The sequence below is a fragment of the Trachemys scripta genome, chromosome 1, assembly GCF_013100865.1.
Source record: "Trachemys scripta elegans isolate TJP31775 chromosome 1, CAS_Tse_1.0, whole genome shotgun sequence".
Classification (NCBI taxonomy): domain Eukaryota; kingdom Metazoa; phylum Chordata; order Testudines; family Emydidae; genus Trachemys; species Trachemys scripta.
In genome coordinates, this window is record NC_048298.1 from 208,096,957 (window position 1) to 208,115,940 (window position 18,984).

The window sequence follows — 18,984 nt, forward strand, 5'->3', positions numbered from 1 at the left end:
AGGCTGATGTGGCTAAAGAAGTGCTTGCCACACTTTCTGTGAAATACTGTGTAAAAAATTTTAGGTCCTATATAATTAAGAGGGCTGTGGTATATTGCAGTCACATGGAGATTTGTTTAGTAAGGTAAGACAGAGACCCTGAGGTGTTAACATGAATAATAATTATTTTTATTCATAAACATTGAACATTTATTCAAAACTCTGCACACACACACACACACACACACCATTATTTTTTTAAATCCGTACGAATTGGCCCCATGTTTATAATCTAGAAACTTTCTATTTCCCTTTTTATCATAATGAGACTTTCCTACCACCTCTTCCCAACCAACTAGCAAAGAGATAAGTTTTGCAGCGTGCCCTGAAGGTCACTGAATCTTTGGTGAACCAAGGAAATGCGTTCAGGAGTCAAGCCTCTCTAAGGAACATTCTCCTATCAACCTCCTATTGTTTAAACAAGGGGACAGATGCTTTTTCTAGAATTAGAGCTATTTCATTTTCTTCCAGTTTGGAATGAAAACAGACAAATTTCAAAACTGCCTGTGAATGAAAATGGATCCATGGCCTCAAGGCAGTCTTCATGGCTGGACTAACCGAAGCCATGGACTCTGGAAGCACTGGGGTCCCAAGCTCCAAGGCAGTTTGCATGCCTGGTAAGCCCTGATGTCCCCAACAGGGCGGGCTAGCTGGTAGGAAACTGGACAGGCTTCTGATATTCCACTGGATCCCTGCCTGAGTTCCACTGGAATTTCATTGAAATTGAACCATCTCCACAAAATGTTTCAATTCTGACAAATCAGCACATTCTGACAAAAAGGTGTTTTGTCTGAATTTTTCCAACCAGCTCTACTAGAATAGCCATTTAGGGGTTCTATAAATCAACACCAACACCCTAAACTTCACCCAGAATCAACTGGCCGCCAGTACAGATCACAGAGCACAGGAGGTCATCAGGGGCTTCTTATGGGAAACACAGCTTCATTGATAGGTAGATGCATGTTCACGGTACCTGCAATGTCTGAAAAGTTTCATGTAGAGCAAATCACAGTAACCCACACTTCAGCAAACTATTGGAGGCACTGAGGTAAACTTCTCCACTTCTTCTGGTTGCTTCCCCCTCCTACTAATATCACATCTGTTTCACCATGAATATGTTTTAGTCAGCTAGCTCTTAGCCATGCCCCAAGTGCTACAGACCAGGGGTGGGCAAACTTTTCCACATCTGGGTATGGAAATTGCATGTCGGGCCATGATTGCTTACGAAATTGGGGGTGGGATGCGGAAGGGGGTAAGGGCTCCAGCTGGGGGTGCAGGCTCTGGGGTGGGGCTAAAAAAGGGTGCAGGAGGTGGCTCCAGGTGGGGACAGGGGATTCGGGGTGCAGACTCTGGGAGGGATTTAGGGTGTGGGCTCTGACTATGTGTGCAGGCTCTGGGGTGGGGCTGGGGATGAGGGGTTGGGGGTGCAGGAAGGGGCCCCGGGGGGGGGACCAAAGGGGTTGGGGGGGGGGGGGGGGGATCAGGGATGGGGCAGGAGGTTGGGGCATGGGGAGAGGCTCGGAGTGCAGGCTCTGGAGGGCGCTTATCTCAAGCAGCTCCCAGAAGCAGCAGCATGTCTCCCCTCCGGCTCCTACATGGAGGCGCAGCCAGGCGGCTCTGCGCACTGCCCCATCCGCAGGCGCCACCTCTGCAGCTCCCATTGGCCATGGTTCCTGGCCAATGGGAGCTGCGGGGGTGACGCTTGGGGCGGGGGCAGCTGCAGAGCCTCCTGGTTGCCCCTATGTGTAGGAGTCAGAGGGGGGACATGCCACTGCTTCTCAGAGCCGTGTGGAGCGAGGCAACCCCCCGACCCTGCTCCCCGGATGGAGTGGGGCAAGCCCTGGACCCTGCTGCCTGGCAGGAGCTCGAGGGCTGGAATAAAATGTCTGGAGGGCCGGATGCAGCCCCCGGGCCATAGTTTGCCCACCCCTGCTATAGACTCTGGGGTAGTCACTCCTCTGTGCAGCAGTGGTTGCATGAGGTTAAAGTGTATAGCTGAGTGTCAATTGTATACCAACACCACAGCCCAAATTCCACCCATCCAAATGGTCCCATGTGTCAGTCAAAGGGGAGGGATGATAGAATTGAACCCAGACAGAATGGAAACCAGCATCCCTTAGAGCAGAAGAGCAATTACTCAATGCTACCTTGTGGCATCTGTCAGAAAGAAAGGAATTCATGAGCAAAACTGTCCTAAATCCCCTAAATCTCAGCATTCACAGTATAGTTTTACATTCCTAAAGTCATGTAAATGAAAAAGCTGTTCTTTACAGACAATTCTTGCAAATGATCTTGTGAAAGGCTGACTACACTGCAAAGTTGTTTTCTTTGTTTTCTGTTTCCTGTTCTTTGAATTACCATACTTAATATCCCCCAAAGAGGCTTCTGTTTCTCTACATTAGCCCTGGTGGGAATGCCTCATTTTATTTAAAAGGATTTTCATCTGAACATAGCAATGTTAAAAAGCTTAGATCAACAAATTAGACTGAAATAGGTGCCAGGATCAATATGGGATAAAATCTGCAGAATGGTTTCCACAGTTATAAATTAAATGTGAAGGCCTGAAAGACACCTTCACATACTATTCATATAATTCTAAATAGTCTCCTATGCAATGCTGTGATTTAGGAATGTTTGCACAATTTTGTAATTTATTGCTTCCTGCCTGGCCACATAAACAGCTGCACATTGTTGTTCTGCAGACTTCAGATGGGGGAAAAGAAATAGTATGGTGCTGATCAAATTGCACTACAGGTGATGAGTCCTGATTTACTCACCCCAGGATTCCAATTTTGCATAATTTGCAAAGTATCACCCGCATTTAAATACTATTATACAGTGCTCCGAAACGCTAAACAAAGGTCAATGATCAACATGGAAATTCAGTTGGAACTGAAATAGCTTAGCAAGAAATGTCATGGTAAGTGAAACCAATTTACTAACTCAGAGAGAGAGAGAGAGTGCAAACTCCACTTAATTTCACCTTGAAGAGCAGCAGTGTGTAAGATCTTCTCTTTAAACAACATTGGCTCCCCCTAAAATGTTTCTTCCATTTTGAAAGATTCTACTGCTATGAGAACTATTCACTATACTTAAAGATTGGGAACACTACTGGAACCGACAATCTCCATCAAACTGATGGAAACTTTTGAGTGCACCTAATATAACTGCAAATCAAATGTGGTCTTAAATTAGACATCATACAGTCCATGCAGTGTAGTTGTAGCTGTGTTGGTCCCAAGATATTAGAAAGACAAGGTGGGTAAGGTAATATCTTTTATTTGACCAACTTCTTTTGGTGAGAGACAAAAACTTCAGAGCTTGAAAGCTTGTCTCTCTCACCAACAGAAGTTGGTCAAATAAAAGATATTACCTCATGAACCTTGTCTCTCATGATACAGTCCAGTCAGCAATAGTTAATACTAGAGGATACATAAAAGACAAACCAAAACTCCATATAATTCCAAAAATATCAACCAGAAAGTTTCATGTTAGATTTGTGGCACCTGAATCCAGGTCAAAACTAAAATTACATAGCCCTATTTTTCAATTCATGACCTATCTGACTTTTGGCTAGTTGGGGGCTGGTTTATGGTATGCTGCCATACAGTGGGTGAAATCTTCGCTCTGTCAAAGTCGATAGAAGTCTTGTAATTGTCTTTAATAGGTTTAGGATTTCACCCATTACATATGATTAAAATATTGTGGATGGGGTTCACATAGGGGTTTTGGTCTGTTAGTTTAAAAAAAAATACTTAGTCCTATGAGCATGCAAAAAATATTTAAAGGGGAAAACAACATTATTTATTTTAGTTTGAATTTGTTATAAGTGAGTAGTGCAAACCATTAAAAGCATAAACTATTTCATAATCCTGTGGACTGTGAACCCAAACCCTACACCAAAATAAAAAAAAAAAAAGTGTTGGTTTTAGGTTTGCAAACAAAAAACACAGCTTTCTTGTCCCTTCTCTGCATCTAACCGGCGATATGTGGAGAAGAGGGCAAACTGAGTACATGCCAATTGATGTGGACACAGAGGCAAAATGAGGACAGACACATGAATGGATATAAGCAGAAGGCCACAACTTTTCTTAAACTTTAACACAAGAAAGGGGCGCTATCTGCCCATCATCCATGCTCTTCTATAACCAGACATTTAATTGGTTCCAGTGCCTTCTGGAATGGAGCCAAAAGAGGGTCCACATGGCCCCTGCGCTGGGCTAAGTCCTGAGATCTGGGGAATGCTAACCAATCAGCACCCCTATACCCTAGCTGGTCAATGGGTGCCAGAGACTCCCGGGGGGGAGGGGTTACCTATTATCCCTTGAGAAGTGTCTCCCTCCCTTGCCACTGAGACTGTCCCCTTTCTATACTGATGCCTCAAGTTACCCCGTCCATTGATGCAGGTGGGTGGCATTGACTGCTCATGGGGTATCACCTAATTTCATTGCCACTCTCAGCCATTCCTTTCTTTGTTATGCACCATCAGGGCCACGCATCTTTCACAGATAGGCTGCTTGGATACTCCTGCCACTCCTGAAGCTGACATCTGCCTTGTCCTTTACCTCATTCTGGGCTCTTATTTATCAGCATCCTGAAAGAACTAACTGTGGTTTCATCTCTGGCTTCCCATATGTCACACTCTTGATCCTGTACTCTTCATTGAACCCCACTCCTTTGCCTACCGCTTATTGGCAGTCCAATTCTAGTCCTTATACTACTGTCTACAAGGTTCGGGAATCTCTCTCTATTTCCAGTTGTCCATGAATCCAAAACCAAGACACACAGTGTTTTGATTATGTCCTTGAAAAACCAGAATCCAATTACTGTGGCTTTCCAAAACCAATACCTAAGCCTCCCTCCGATTATTTCTTTTCTTCTTAAAATGCAGAAGTGTTCAGAGATCAGTAAATAGAGCAGAAAATATTTCATTTTAAGTAAAAACATTCCATAAAAAATTGCCTTCCATCTATATCATATCATCAAAGAATATAAATATTAAAAACATGACTTTCTGCGCCAACTATGAGAGAGGCAAGGTGGATGAGGTAATATCAAGTTGGCCCAATAAAAGATATTACATCACCCACACCTTGTCTCTCTAATATCCTGGGACTGACACAACTACAACAAAACATGCCCAAACTATGTTATCAGAGAAAGATTAATGGTTTTCTTTCATGTGGTAAATATTTCATAACCTGGAACTTAAGTAGTAAATAGTCCTTTAAAGATTTTTTTCCTAGTCTACAACTAAATGTTAAACAGGGACGGACAACTACAATACAATGCAAGGTGCCACTGAGAGTAGTTAGAAGACCGAGGCCAAATTTTTCAATGTGAGTGCCTAAAGTTAGGTTTTTCAAGTCCATATTTAGGCCCATAAATAAGGGGCCTGATTTCCAAAGATGCTGAGCACTCATCAGATCCCACTGAAAGGGGCAGAAGCAGCCAAAGCAGGGACTGCTGCACTGGTGGGAGGTTGTAAAATGGAATTGAGCAGTGGGGCTGGGAACTATACAGCAGAGAACAACACACGCAATATAGAGGCACTAGGACCCAGGCAATGGTTCCCCTCCACCCCACTATGTCATCCTGGGGGGGAAACTGCAGAGAGAAACCCGTCAGAGTCGCCCGCTGGTTAGAGCAGAAGCAGAGACTCTCTGCACACTTAGAGCATTTCCTACACTTCTGACTGGACTTTCTCTACCTCAGTGGTTCTCAACCTGTGGCCTGCTTTTGGCCCAATCAGCACAGAGCTACGGCCCATGTGACATCCTCAGGGCCATAGAGGTAGTATCGGATGCGGCCCACAATGGTAAATAGGTTGAGAACCACTGCTCTACCCTGGGCTGATTGGCTGTTTGCTTAAACCCTTTCCCTCCCTGCCAAATCTCTTCACCTCAGCTTCACTCCACACCTGCCCCTCTTATCCTCTTCTCCCCTGCCCTGTCCCCCTCATTCCCCTTCCCTTTTCTTTCCATGTTGCTGATCCCCGCTTCGCTAAACCCACCTCCCAAAAATGTTTCAATATGAGGTTTAGCATGGTTTCCTTCACTAGTGTTATCTGCTAGAAGGGCTAGTACCCCCAAAACAAGGGCTGAGCAAGTAATTTATTTTTCAGTTTGGCCAGCAAACCAAAACTTCAGAAAAAAAATGGATTCTGAAACTATGGAAAGGGAGGAGTTACACCCTTAAACTTAGTGTTTAGGGCAGTGGTTCTCAAAGCCAGTTCGCCGCTTGTTCAAGAAAAGTCCCTGGCGGGCTGGGCTGGTTTGTTTACCTGCCACGTCCGCAGGTTCGGCCGATCATGGCTCCCACTGGCCGCGGTTCGCCGCTCCAGGCCAATGGGGGCTGCAGAAAGGGCAGCCAGCACATCCCTCAGCCCGCGCTGCTTCCCGCAGCCCCCATTGGCCTGGAGCAGCGAACTGCAGCCAGTGGGAGCCGCGATCAGCTGAACCTGCGGACGCGGCAGGTAAACAAACCGGCCGGACCGCCAGGGGCTTTCCCTGAACAAGCAGCGGACCGGCTTTGAAAACCACTGGTTTAGGGCACTTGCCTGGGATGTCCATCTTCCCTCTGCCTGATTCAGAGGAGGGATTTGAATCCACATCTGCTACCCTCCCAGGTTAGTGCCTGCATCACTAGGCTATAGAGTCATTTTCACTCTCTCTCTCTGGCACAGTGAATATTTATGTACAGTAGAACCTCAGAGTTACTAACACCAGAAAGCAACAAAGAGTCCTGTGACACCTTATAGACTAACAAGACGTATTGAAGCATAAACTTTCGTGGGTGAATACCCACTTCGTCAGACGCATGTAATACCAGAGTTACAAACTGACCAGTCAACCACACACCTCATTTGGAACTGGAAGTACACAATCAGGCAGCAGCAAAGACCAAAAAAATAGGCAAATACAGTACAGTACTGTGTTAAATGTAAACTACTAAAAAAAAAAAGGGAGAAAGTTTAAAAAAGATTTGACAAGGGAAGGAAACTGCTTCTGTGCTTGTATCATCTAAATTAAGATGGTTAAAAGCAGCATTTTTCTTCTGCATAGTGAAGTTTCAAAGCTGTATTAAGTCAATGTTCACTTGTAAACTTTTGAAAGAACCACCATAATGTTTTGTTCAGAGTTACAAACATTTCAGAGTTAGAAACAACCTCCATTCCCCAGGTGTTCATAACTCTGAAGTTCTACTGTAATTTACGAAGTGGAGCTGCTTCAACAGGAAAGACTGAGAGCAGGACAAAATAGCCAATAGCCTAGATTAGGGCACTCCCTCGGCAGGGGCCAGACTTGAAGGCCTTGCTCCAATGAATATGTAAGCATTTATACAAAGTGGATTAGCTTCAACAGGAGAGATTGAGATCAGCCTACCCTAGAATACCCTATAGCCTGGTGGTTAGAGCACCCACCTGGGTTCAAGTCTCTGTTCCAGAATGGGTATTCTAACCCGAGTCCACCATGTTCCATACAAGTGTCCTGTCCACTGGACTAAAGGTGACAAGGGGGAACAAACACACACAGTCTCTTTTCTCAATCTAGACCTGGAAAACTTTTGATCAAACTTGCAAAAAGTTTTGGGTTGAGCAATATCGCATTTTTCAGCAAATACACCAAACAATTTTGCCCAGCTCTAGTGAAAGGTGACATATATTGTAGTTTATAGTAATGGTCCACTGTGGCTGAATAAACCTTGCTACAATGTTAATTAAATCAGGCTTATGTAAGGTTGCAGTCTGTGCATGACATGAAGCTACCTAACGTGTCGTTTTGGCAGCAGTAAGATTAGAAAAGCAAAACTTAAACCAGTTTCCAGCAATAGTTTTACTGGTTCAGAGGCATCCTTAAGAAAGAACTAACATAGCAATCATTAAATCATGTTCTATAGTATTTGTAACTGAGCACAGCTATAAAAACAGTTAATGGTATCTAGAATGAACATGCACTGTATGCTGACCTTACTGAAGGAGAAGTTGGAGAAGGCCCGTAAAATGCACCAAAAAATCCCTGAGGACAATAAATCCAATGAATCTATTTTAATGCAACACAAAAGTGCTGATCACTCTCCAATCTGCTGCGCTCAGAGTAGGTTGTTGTTATTTCAGCAACACGTTTTCACTGTACTATGTTAAGGCACTTAAAGGATAATATTAAATTTTGCACAACGGTCTCCCTTCCGTTACATGACTCACAGTTTTAGTCAAGATTATAAAAATCTGACACTTTTTCCTACCTAACAATCAACATCATCCTTCTTCCTTGTAGAACTTCCTGCTGAGGTGGCATTGCTACGGAGTCCAGCACAAAGTCAGGTCATGTTCAGATAAAAATATCTACCTCCCTACACATATCCACTTCAGGCTATTTTTTTCTCCAGACGCACATTCTCAAAAACAGTTTTCTGTTTTTCTGATGACAGTTCAGGTATTTTAATGGGAGCCACACACCTAAATGGCTTATTTACCAACTGGCTAAGGAATTTAAATGAAGCAGAATACTAAGATCTGATCTGCCATTCTACGTCAACAAATTAAGTAAACATGCTCAGAACATTGCAAAACATAGTTCTTCAGTCTGTAGGCACAGCTACGCCACCACCTCAGGTAAAATGAGCTTTGACTTAAAATATCAGTGATCAAATAAACACAGAAAGCAGAAAAAAGATCATGAATAACACTTAGTGAAGGTAACTGCACAATATTGCTCTAAAAGAATATGTTGGCGAGGAAAATACAATGCTATGTGACAATCACCATGTAACAGAGAAGTTACATTTGTAGCACGTGGACAGCTCTCTGTTCACTTTCTGTGACAATCAGGCTAGTGCATTTCACTAAGTCTTTGTCTATACTGAGGAAATTTAAAAATTGCATGAATTGTAAACTGTTAAAACCACTGATATTCCCAGTGTAGAGAAAGCTTGGACAGACAGACTCATTTTTACTACTATTTCATTAAGTGCTTTTCAAAAACGGTGGCAAAAATGGATCCCAGAGATCCCATTAATTTTAGTTCCCTTTCAACTGAACCGGTGAGAAAAGGTTTTGAAAAATTCCCCACTGTAAACATGGCCTAAGAAGTATCTGATCAAATCCTGCTGTCTTTCCCTTCGGTATAATTCCCTGTTGTACACTCAATGGGTTACTGGATTCATGTTTCATTGGGTTGCCAGCAAAAACATTCTGCTCCCTCCCACCCCATACACAGTGTGTTTTTCTCATGTTGTTTTCTGTTAACGTACTCTTATCAAAAGCATCAGCAAAAAATGCAACGAAAAGAGAATGTGATGTTGTTCTGTTGGATGTTATTCAACATAAATCTAAATGAAGGAAGAGCATGGAGTCAATATTCATTCTATATAAAGCCAGCTAACAAGCTGCAGTGAAAAGAGCTCTTATTGCTTTCAGAAAGAACATATTTACCTTTCAACTTGAGGTCCACATTGTTCCTCAGCCAAGGATAAACTCCATAGTTTGACGAGTCTTCAGGAATGGGATTATTAGACGTCCAGCCATCACAGGCAAACCGAAAAAAATTCTCACAGGGATCCACAGACTGGTTTATTTTACTTAAGATGGAGGCCGCTATAAAGTATCACATGGATTTATGGATTATTTTTAGCAAAACAGGAAATTATACCAGATTATATTCCCAAAATGATAGTTAACATACGTCAGTTATCCAAGCAAGACTTTTCACCCTCATCTGAAGGATAAAGATCATTCCCTGGCTTGCTGTGGTCTTGCTGTTTCCAGAATCTAACTTTGCCCATACATAAACTAAATAACAGCCAAAATATTTGTGCATTCATTGTAATAACTAATTTGGACAAACCTGTCATTGATTGTTATGAGATGATCACTGGAGCCAGATCTACAAAAAACTGAATTTATAGAATCTGAATAGAAATGGAATCTCCATCGTTCAAGGATAGAGTGAAGTCTAGCTAGGCATTTAATATCAGAGCATGTCAAACAGGCTGTAATTAGCACACCCCAAAATTATACATTCTTTACCTGCAGCAGCATAGCACTAAAGGAAAATGTGTAAAATTCTTTATTAACTTTAAAGAGAGGAAAGAAAATACCTCCTGTTTAATTTTTATGACTGAATGCCCACTGATTATTATTAGAGATCAGACTCTTCTGATAAAGACATCAAGTCTAATAGTGGCTTTTAGAAAGTTTTTTTGAGCCATATAGCCAAACAATCCCTCTCCTGGTTATCAGTAAAAATCAAATTCCATAATAAATGATTATGGCATAAATATGCATGTGATAGCTAGATTATCTGATTTGGATGGCGTGCATGGAATAGGATACTGAGCAGTTTTCTTATCCCCACTTCACTAGCAATCAGAATAGATTTGAAATCTAAAAAACATTGCTTCTCTCAGGCACAGAAGAAGCCACTTGCACCTATGGTGGATATAACTCAAAAGATTCAGAGGTTCAGCTCAGTTTGGCTAAACATCCATACATTTTGAAGTTTATCCAAATAATTTTGCTCTGAAAGTTGGAACGGAAGCCTGATAAGATTCACAGGCTTTTTGTGGTAATATTTCCAGTACCTGCTAGTTTTACTTAGGTTGGAATTGCCATTACAATAACTTTGTCAGTGTGGAATTTTTAAATGTTCATCGGATAACTACAAAGAGAGAAAGTTCGGGATTGGTTTGGTTGGAGTTTTGATGAAGGTTGGTTTGGTTCTTATTAAATCAGAACTGTCCCTATTTGTACCCTAAATAACATTACACTGTTTCTTCCTTCAGAGTGTCCAGCAAACACACACAGGTTTGTAAAGAAATCAATAAAGCATACTCTAGGTTAGCCCAAAGATAGTCTTTGTCCTTTATAACACATGCAACCACCTCCTTTAACCTTCCCATACATTCAGCACTCCTCTGCACTCCACTTGTGATGTTTCAAATATTAGAGACAAACTTGAACTAAAACTGAAACTCTGAACTCCCTTGAAAGTGAAGAGCCTAATCCATATCTGTACCGTATAGCTTGGGCCCATCTTTACTACATACACCTCTACCCCGATGTAACGCTGTCCTCGGGAGCCAAAAAATCTTACCACGTTATAGGTGAAACTGTGTTATATTGAACTTGCTTTGATCCGCCGGAGTGTGCAGCTCCACCCCTCCCCGGAGCGCTGCTTTACTACATTACATCCAAATTTATGTTATATCGGGTCGCGTTATATCAGGGTAGAGGTGTATAGTACTTACTGGATGCTTTGCCCTTAGGCAATTATTGTACAGCTTTTGAATAGTTGTAAGACAAGCTGTGACCTAGACCTCAAGAATACACTGAAGGGATTCACTACTCATTGCTTTTTGAAGTAAGACTGTTGAGTCAAGTAGCTCGCCAGTTCTGACTTTGTGCAGTGTGCAAATTGTGCAGAATGACAATTTTTGTTGATCCAGCAAAAAAAATTTAAGGTCAGTCATACATTAGCACAACTAACAAACAAACAGGAAAAATGGTTCAGATAAAATATGGGCCCCTATTTTTCCAAAATAAACCCCATATTTTTTAAGGTTCTTAAATATTTAGTCAGTTTATTCCACCCTATTGCTTCCTATTTTTTGTGTGTGTGTGTCTCTCTCTCTCTCTCTCATCTTTCAGGGTTCAGCTGCAAGTAAAAGTGCCCAAATACCCCCAAAAAGTTGTTGTTGTAAAGGGCAAAGTAGAAACAGTAACTGTAGAAAAACTGATGAAAACATTTGTTCTCATGAGATTTCCAAACCAATTTTGTAGTCTCAAAAAGTTCAGCTAAACAATCAAAGTTTCAAATGCAATCCAAACTCCAAACATTATGAGGCATGAAAAAATACCCCCAAAAGATACCATATTGTCAACTTTGTTTCTAATTAAATACCTTGACAGTCAGATTTTCAAACATAATAAGCACTGATCTAACTTTGCTCTCATTAAAGTCAATTGGACAACCCACACTGTTTTCAGTGGGAACAGGATTAAGCCAAAGCTGAACAGTTTAGAAAATTTCACCCTGGCTTTATAAGGCCCTTTGCCTGCAAACATTTACTGCTACCATAGGCCCCATCCTGCAAAAATAACCACGTGATTCTCTAAATGGGCACAGCAGTCTGCCAGCATACAACAAGCTGCATGTAACAGGGTAGTTACCCACTCCTGCCCTGGGGGGTTTAAAACAGCCCTGGAGAAGGGCGGTGGAAGACGCCTGGGCTGATTGGGAGGAAGCAGGCTCAGCTGGGGCCACGCCCCAATCAGGGCCCAGCTGGCCCTATAAAGGCTTGAGCCAGGAGCTCAACCAGATAGTCTCTCTCCCTCCCTCCCGAGAGAGAAGGGCCTGGCTGTAAGGAGCTTAACTAGGTATCTGGAGTGGAGCAGGGCTGGGGAAAGGCCAAGGGAGCCAGAGAGCTCTGGCCGAGGAAAGCCCCAGGCTACAGGCCTGGTAAAGCCTATTAGGTACTGGGCCATAGGGGGCAACCCATGGGTAGCCAGAGGCAGCAGGTCCAAACCCCTTTGTAGTGTATAAGCCATTCATCACAGGCGGTCTGCCCCAGTGAATGGAGGCTAGATGAGGACTGGCAGTAGCCAGGACTGAGGTGAAGTGGGGATAGTGGGTGGGAGTTCCCTTGATTGGGGTAACCCTGAGACTGAGGGGTTACTGCCAAGGGGGCAGCACCCCAGAGACAGGGGAACTGGGTCCTGGGAAAGGGACATGGGGCCCAACAGTAAGGTGGATCACTGGCCTGCAGAGGGTGCTCCTGGCTGGAAAATGAGCTAATTCCCAAGGATGACCAACTGGAGGTGCCGCAGGGGTGAGTCAACACCCTTACACTGCAGCATCAGGGCCCTTTTCACCACACTTGGTATTAAGTATTTGCTAGACCAGGCCCTACAGCATCTATGTGATCATTAACATTTTGCTGATTAGTTACTTTGCTAGCTACTGAAAAGGAAACTTAATTAGTATGAGCATTTCTAAAAGTGACTTTATTCAACACTAGGCCTACAGTAAAAAAGACAGGATACAGTAGAACATGATAGCAATACAAAAGCAAATTAGAACTAGAGTAAATTGCTGCTGCATTGGTTTTTAAATGATCTTAACATGTATTAATTGTTACCAAGCCTTCTTGAGTTAAAAGGCATCATGGAACCATAGAATACTATCAATATTTCACTCAACCAAACTATTGTAATTATGCTACAAAACAGGATTGAAGATTGTTGCTTACCAGCTTCAATGCATTCTGAAGTCAAGCAATACTGTTGCTTAGGATGAAGGTTTATAAGTCCTTGGCTAACTGCAAAATGGAAAAACAAATTGGGATAATTTGTACTGCAATGAATTAATTGTTAGCATTTTGAGTCAAACATCATGAACTCTGTAGTTTGAACACCCTGCCATATACATGCTACAGAGTAACTTTTTACTTGGTATGAATATCTTGTCTCAATAAATTGTACATGCTGGGTGGTGTATATAAACAGGCCATTAAACAGAAGGTCAGACTAGATAATCTGGTGGTCCTTTATGGCCTTATAGTCTATGACTCTATGAAACAGGTGCTGCCATTTTGTTTTTCATAAGTCTAAAAATAGCAGCATGAAAAAGCGGGCACCTCCCCTTCAGACAACATTAATGGCTAACACTAGGGCCTCACTGGTGGAAAGCCAGTGTACCAGAGATGCTGGTTCTTGGACTGACTTCAACACGTTGTTTATTTGCCAGTTTGGAAGATCTCTCACCCATTGGTCATTGCAACCTCATGTAGATTCTCTTGCATCAGAACACTGCATTTTTTTTAAAACAAGACCAGTACAGTAATTAAAAAAATAAACAAAATGGCTTTACAGTGTCCCTAGTAATTTTCAGTAGAACCATAGCTTTTTCAGAGGCTTCAGACAGCTACTGTGCTTTAGCTTCTTTACTGGTTTTCAGAAGCTTTTGAAGTCTAATATTTCAAAAGGTTATCCACAAAATATATGTGCAATTCCTCAGGGAACTAAAGTAATAAATCCTTTGAGTGTTGCTGTCTTGTTAGACCAGATCTACAAAGCGAGGGGAAAAAATTGGGAAAAAATGTTGAAATGTATCAGTTGTCTCTGTTTCATGTGGTTTGAAAGGGGATAGCTTTTTGTTTCTTCAAAATTTTCTCTAAATATTGCTTGAAAACCTGCAAATTTTTGTTTTTCCTCCTCTCTCTCCTATTTCCTCAGTGCATTAAAATGAATAACACACACCCAAGATCTTTTGGGGGGGGGTTGGGGGGGCAGGTTGTGTGTTCAGGAGGAATCCATTTTTTTTTCTTTTTATAACATTTCAAAACTTCTCCAACTTTTGAAAAGATACCGAGAAGAAAAAGGGGGAAATCTTATAAAGTGAAAAAAGAAGCCTAGCCCTTATCCATTCTGTTGCACTCAGTGTTAAAAGGGGAAAAGAAGAGGAAGAAGGCAGCTGGGGAAAATTTGATATTTATGAAATCTGTGTTGGTTTTCAAAAAGCAAAACAAAATTTCAATACAAAACCAAAACATTTTGATTTGTTTAGAAATTTCTTTAAAAAAAAAAAAAAAAACTTGAAAAAAAGCATTTTTGTTTTTGATTAACCCCTATTTTTTTTGGAGGGAAACTATTTCAGTTGAAAAGTTTTGACGAGCTCAATTGTTTTGCCATCTTATGTTACCAGAACCCATTATTACTGTCGTGGAAAAACACACATTGATTTTAGTTCACAGACTCAAGCCTGAGGCCAGTTTATTGCAATACATATCAATGCGTTGAGCGTTGCAGTCAGAAACTACACGCACGATCACAGCTCGTGGGCTGCTTTTATTCTTACAAACCGCAAACATAGTACAAATTATACATCAATAGGAAAATATAAGAGTTGGGGTCTGTTCCCTTTTTTCAGTACCTTCCTCATTATTTTTCCGAGAATTGGGTGTATATTGGGTGGAGGACATGGCAACAGCTAGGGTACGTTCTCGGAAGAGGTGCATGGTACCTTCCGGGCGTTATGGTCAGTGTACCTGGGAGGAGTTGACAGGATGCCCAAAAAAGGTATCTAATTGGCTAGTTTTGCATTTAGCTGGAATTACAGGAAAAGTTAACATTTAACTAGAATTAATTTCTTCACACAAGCGGTTATTATATTTCATCAACAAGCTGTTATAGTTCTGCTACCAATAACACACAAGCTGATATTTTACCATACAAGCTGTTATTTTGCTAGGGCTCTCCACATTTCTTCCCCCTCCCTCCTCTGATCATAGCCCCTGACTGAACTTGGCAGAAGGCTGTGTTGCTTAGTTTAGTTCAGGCCTGTGGCCTGCAAAGGCCTGTATTGTGGGCTTTCACCAGCATCTCAAGCAATATAAGGGAGGCCGGCCAGGCCTATTCCCTCACATTACATACAATTGTGATTACATTACACCTATTCTGCATCTACTTCTGAAGGTTATTTCCAGACTTCTAAGAAAATAAGTGGTATAAATACCTGAATGTGCGATGACTTTCAATGCCACAGAAATAATCTCACTAACTTTACAGTTTGTGAAGTCTAAAGCTACTAGTGAAGCAGGGGCAAAGGGTACGGAAATCAAATCTTAAATCGCCTTATTCTCTGATCTTGCTGCCAGAGAAGGAATGGGCAGAATAAATAAATAAATAGAGCTATCCTGTCTCCTAGAACTGAAAGGTCATTGTGTCCAGCCCCCTGCCTTCACAAGCAGGACCAATTTTGATTTTGCCCCAGATCACTAAGTGGCCCCCTCAAGGATTGAGCTCACAACCCTGGGTTTAGCAGGCCAATGCTCAAACCACTGAGCTATCCCTCCCCCTAATGATCTTTCCTTCGCTCTGCTCCTATCACCAGAGCAGGAGATAGGCTGGGCCATGAGTTATTAAATGTATACGGGATTAGGGACTCCTAAAGATGTTTAATGACAAACTGAATGGCCAGGTTCTCAAAGTGCCCCGGGGCCAAGTTGACTAGGAAGGGTGTGTCCTTGGAGTCCAGGAGTTCTGCTGAAATCAGTGTATTTGCATTATGGCATCTGTTGGCACATTTTATATGGAATCATAGCCAGAATTCTGAGCTACCCTCCCCCAGCAGGGCCCCCAAGAGAATGGGACAGTGCAGCGGTAACTAGATGGATGGGATGTTCAGGGATGTGCCAAAATTCCTATGTATGTCAGATATTCCTGGAAGAGGACTCTCTCGGAAGTTTATTGGTATACTCTGGTAGCTGTTAAGTGTCTTGCTAGAGGACTTGCGTTTTTATGCAGAAAATACAAACAAGAAACCCCACTTGTCAGAAAGAGACAATTTTTTCAGCTTCTTATTGATTTTCAGAGATGCTGAGCACCCAAAACTCCCAGCAAGGTGAAGGGGCGCTGTGGGTGCTGGTGGTCTTGATCCTGCTCCCAAAGAAGTCAGTGGGAGTTTGGACCACTAGGTGGAGGATGGCCCCCATTATTCTTATATAATTGTCTCCTTAGCATTAAATATTTTTGCCTGCATTTTCATGTCTAAACGTTGGATAAAGAACTTGCATCTTCAGTGAACTTTAGTGACTTAGGTTATATATTATCTACAAGTAATAAATACAAAGAGGAAGAAAATAAGCCCTCTTTTTATAATTATTCCTAGCTGTGTGGTATTCTATTTTGCACTCAAACTATGGACTTGATTCTGCCAGAAGTTACAGATGTATGAAGTTTCACACTCATTGAGTCCAACTGAATCCCCAAGACTCCTTGTTTTATACGTGCAGTTACTCATGTGTAAGTGTTTGCAGGCTCAGGACCAACATACTGTAGCCTGTTGCTTCAAGTTTTCCACATGAAAGTTTTCAGCTGATGCACAGGAGATTTTAAAAAGTGGTTCTAAGTATAGAGTCTAGGGCTAGTACATCTTTCAAACAAGACTATAAAAGAGGTGAGAGAAATAAAATGCATTAATATCCTTAGAGGCCAGATTCACAACTGGCGTAAAGCAGCATAGCTCTGTCAAATTAACACAAATTACAGATTTACTCCACCTGAGGATCTGACCCTGTTGAGCTTTTATAGAAACACTGCTTTTCCAGATGGTTTTCATTTAGTAGTAGGCATCTTTGGCACAACCCAATATATTCCACATCATTTTATAGATCTGTTTATGTACTTTAAACAATATTCCTACAAAATTCATTTACAACAAACTCCAGATCCTGGAGAGGAAAATATTCTCCACTCTAGTCAACGGTAGCTAATAAATCTGATGCAAATAGTTTCATTTCAACCAACAGGCATTGGATTACCATCTTTCCAAGGAAGATTCCGCAATTCATCACAGAAAAACATTAACTGTTAAAAAAAAATGTGCAGAACATTTAGTCTAATCCTAATGGAAACCAAATGAAATGAATAACCAAAGTGATTCCATAAAGCACACACATTATAGCTCAGTTTTCTGCAAACGGAAAATATTAACCCATATTAGTTAAAATCTATCAGTTAATCAGCATTACTGATACACATAATTTTACCAGTCTCTCCCCAAACTATAAAAGACCACAATTCTTAATAGAGTACATTCTACTGAATATTCAAATAAAGTATTCAAAGCTATGTTAGCTGGTGTTGCAGCTCCCAACTATAACAGTTTGTTTTACAAATGTCTTTATTGAAATATTTTCATTTCCATTTAAAATAAAACAGCAGAAGGAGAAAGGATGGTGAATATAGCCAAAACTATGCATAGATAAGCCATATAGTACTTGCATTCCAGCAAGAAGTAGAAAGCCTTGAGAGAGTTTAAGTTTTGCTAATGTATAACTTTTAACTTACCTAGGAAAAGTGCAATGCCAAGTACTATAATACCACTTATGAGCATGCCAAGGGCTATCCGAATGGCTTTGCTGACAGTCCTCTTTGCGCCTGGCGCTGAATTCCCCATTGCCTCTCCTTCCATTAGAATGGTTTTAGAAAGCACTCTAGAAGAAATCTTGTTTTCTTTTTACTGCTGGTTTGCCAGCATTTCAGCTATTCACAAACCCTATATATAAGCTCTGTCTTTTCTGTCACTTTCTTATTTACAACATAAAGTTCCTGTCATGAACCCTTTCCTAGCCCACACTCTATCTCAAAAAGAAAAAAACCCACACATTAAACACTGGCTGTCTTAAGTTTTCCTCTGACCAGGACTTGGGATGACAAACAGTGACTACTTTATTTACAGCTCTTGCTGTCTGCAAAGTCTGTGAACCAATCGCTTAATAGTTTCCTTTATCAGTTCAGAACATGAATATTTCACAATATTGCTGAACAGATATTTTAGCTACTCAAACACATAGCAATAAAACCCTTTACTATCAAAACTAAACTTCTAGCAAACGTTTTCTAACACTAAAATTGGTGGAGTGGTTTTTCTTGCACCTATTTAAAGAACCTAATTATCTGCTGAACATAATTTTCTTTAATCATCCTGGCTGCATCATTTGTCTTCATCAGAAAAGATGTTCTCTCAAGCGTTCAAATCCCTTTATAAAGTTTCCTAGGGGTTTTTGGGATATCCTGTAGTATTTTATTTTGGGAACTTTGTATATGATACTATGTGCCAAAAATCATAGTCATGCTCAGATGCAGTGCAAAGCAGTAATTAAGACAACCTACAGAAGAGTTCTCTCTTTTTTTAAATTTCAGACAAGCCATATTCTAGGTCCTGTGGTGCTGCTAGGTATGTTAGTAAAAAACACCATGCTTCTGAATGAATCACTTCTGCTACTGTGAGTGGGATAGCAGAGAATATACCCATTTGGGGCAACTGTGGATGGGGGAAGGTTTAGCTACAGGGATTTCCAGTTCCAAGGTTTAAACTTGGACAAAGTTGCTTTCGATGGTGAGAGTTTTCCAGCTAAATCCCTGATGATGTTTATCATTTCAAG

General features: G+C 41.4%; 1 protein-coding gene across 1 annotated transcript in view; it reads right to left on the reverse strand.

Moving 5' to 3' along the window:
• Window positions 1–18,329, reverse strand: part of PHEX (phosphate regulating endopeptidase homolog X-linked) — a 136,489-nt gene extending 118,160 nt beyond the window's left edge. Inside the window, exons 1-3 of the mRNA XM_034755287.1 lie at window positions 17,888–18,329; window positions 13,288–13,356; window positions 9,473–9,634 (exon numbers count right to left, since the gene is read on the reverse strand). Coding sequence (XP_034611178.1) covers window positions 9,473–9,634; window positions 13,288–13,356; window positions 17,888–18,011 — 355 coding nt within the window. The 5' untranslated portion in view covers window positions 18,012–18,329. The remainder of the gene's footprint in view (window positions 1–9,472; window positions 9,635–13,287; window positions 13,357–17,887) is intronic.
• Between the last annotated feature and the right edge of the window lie 655 nt (window positions 18,330–18,984).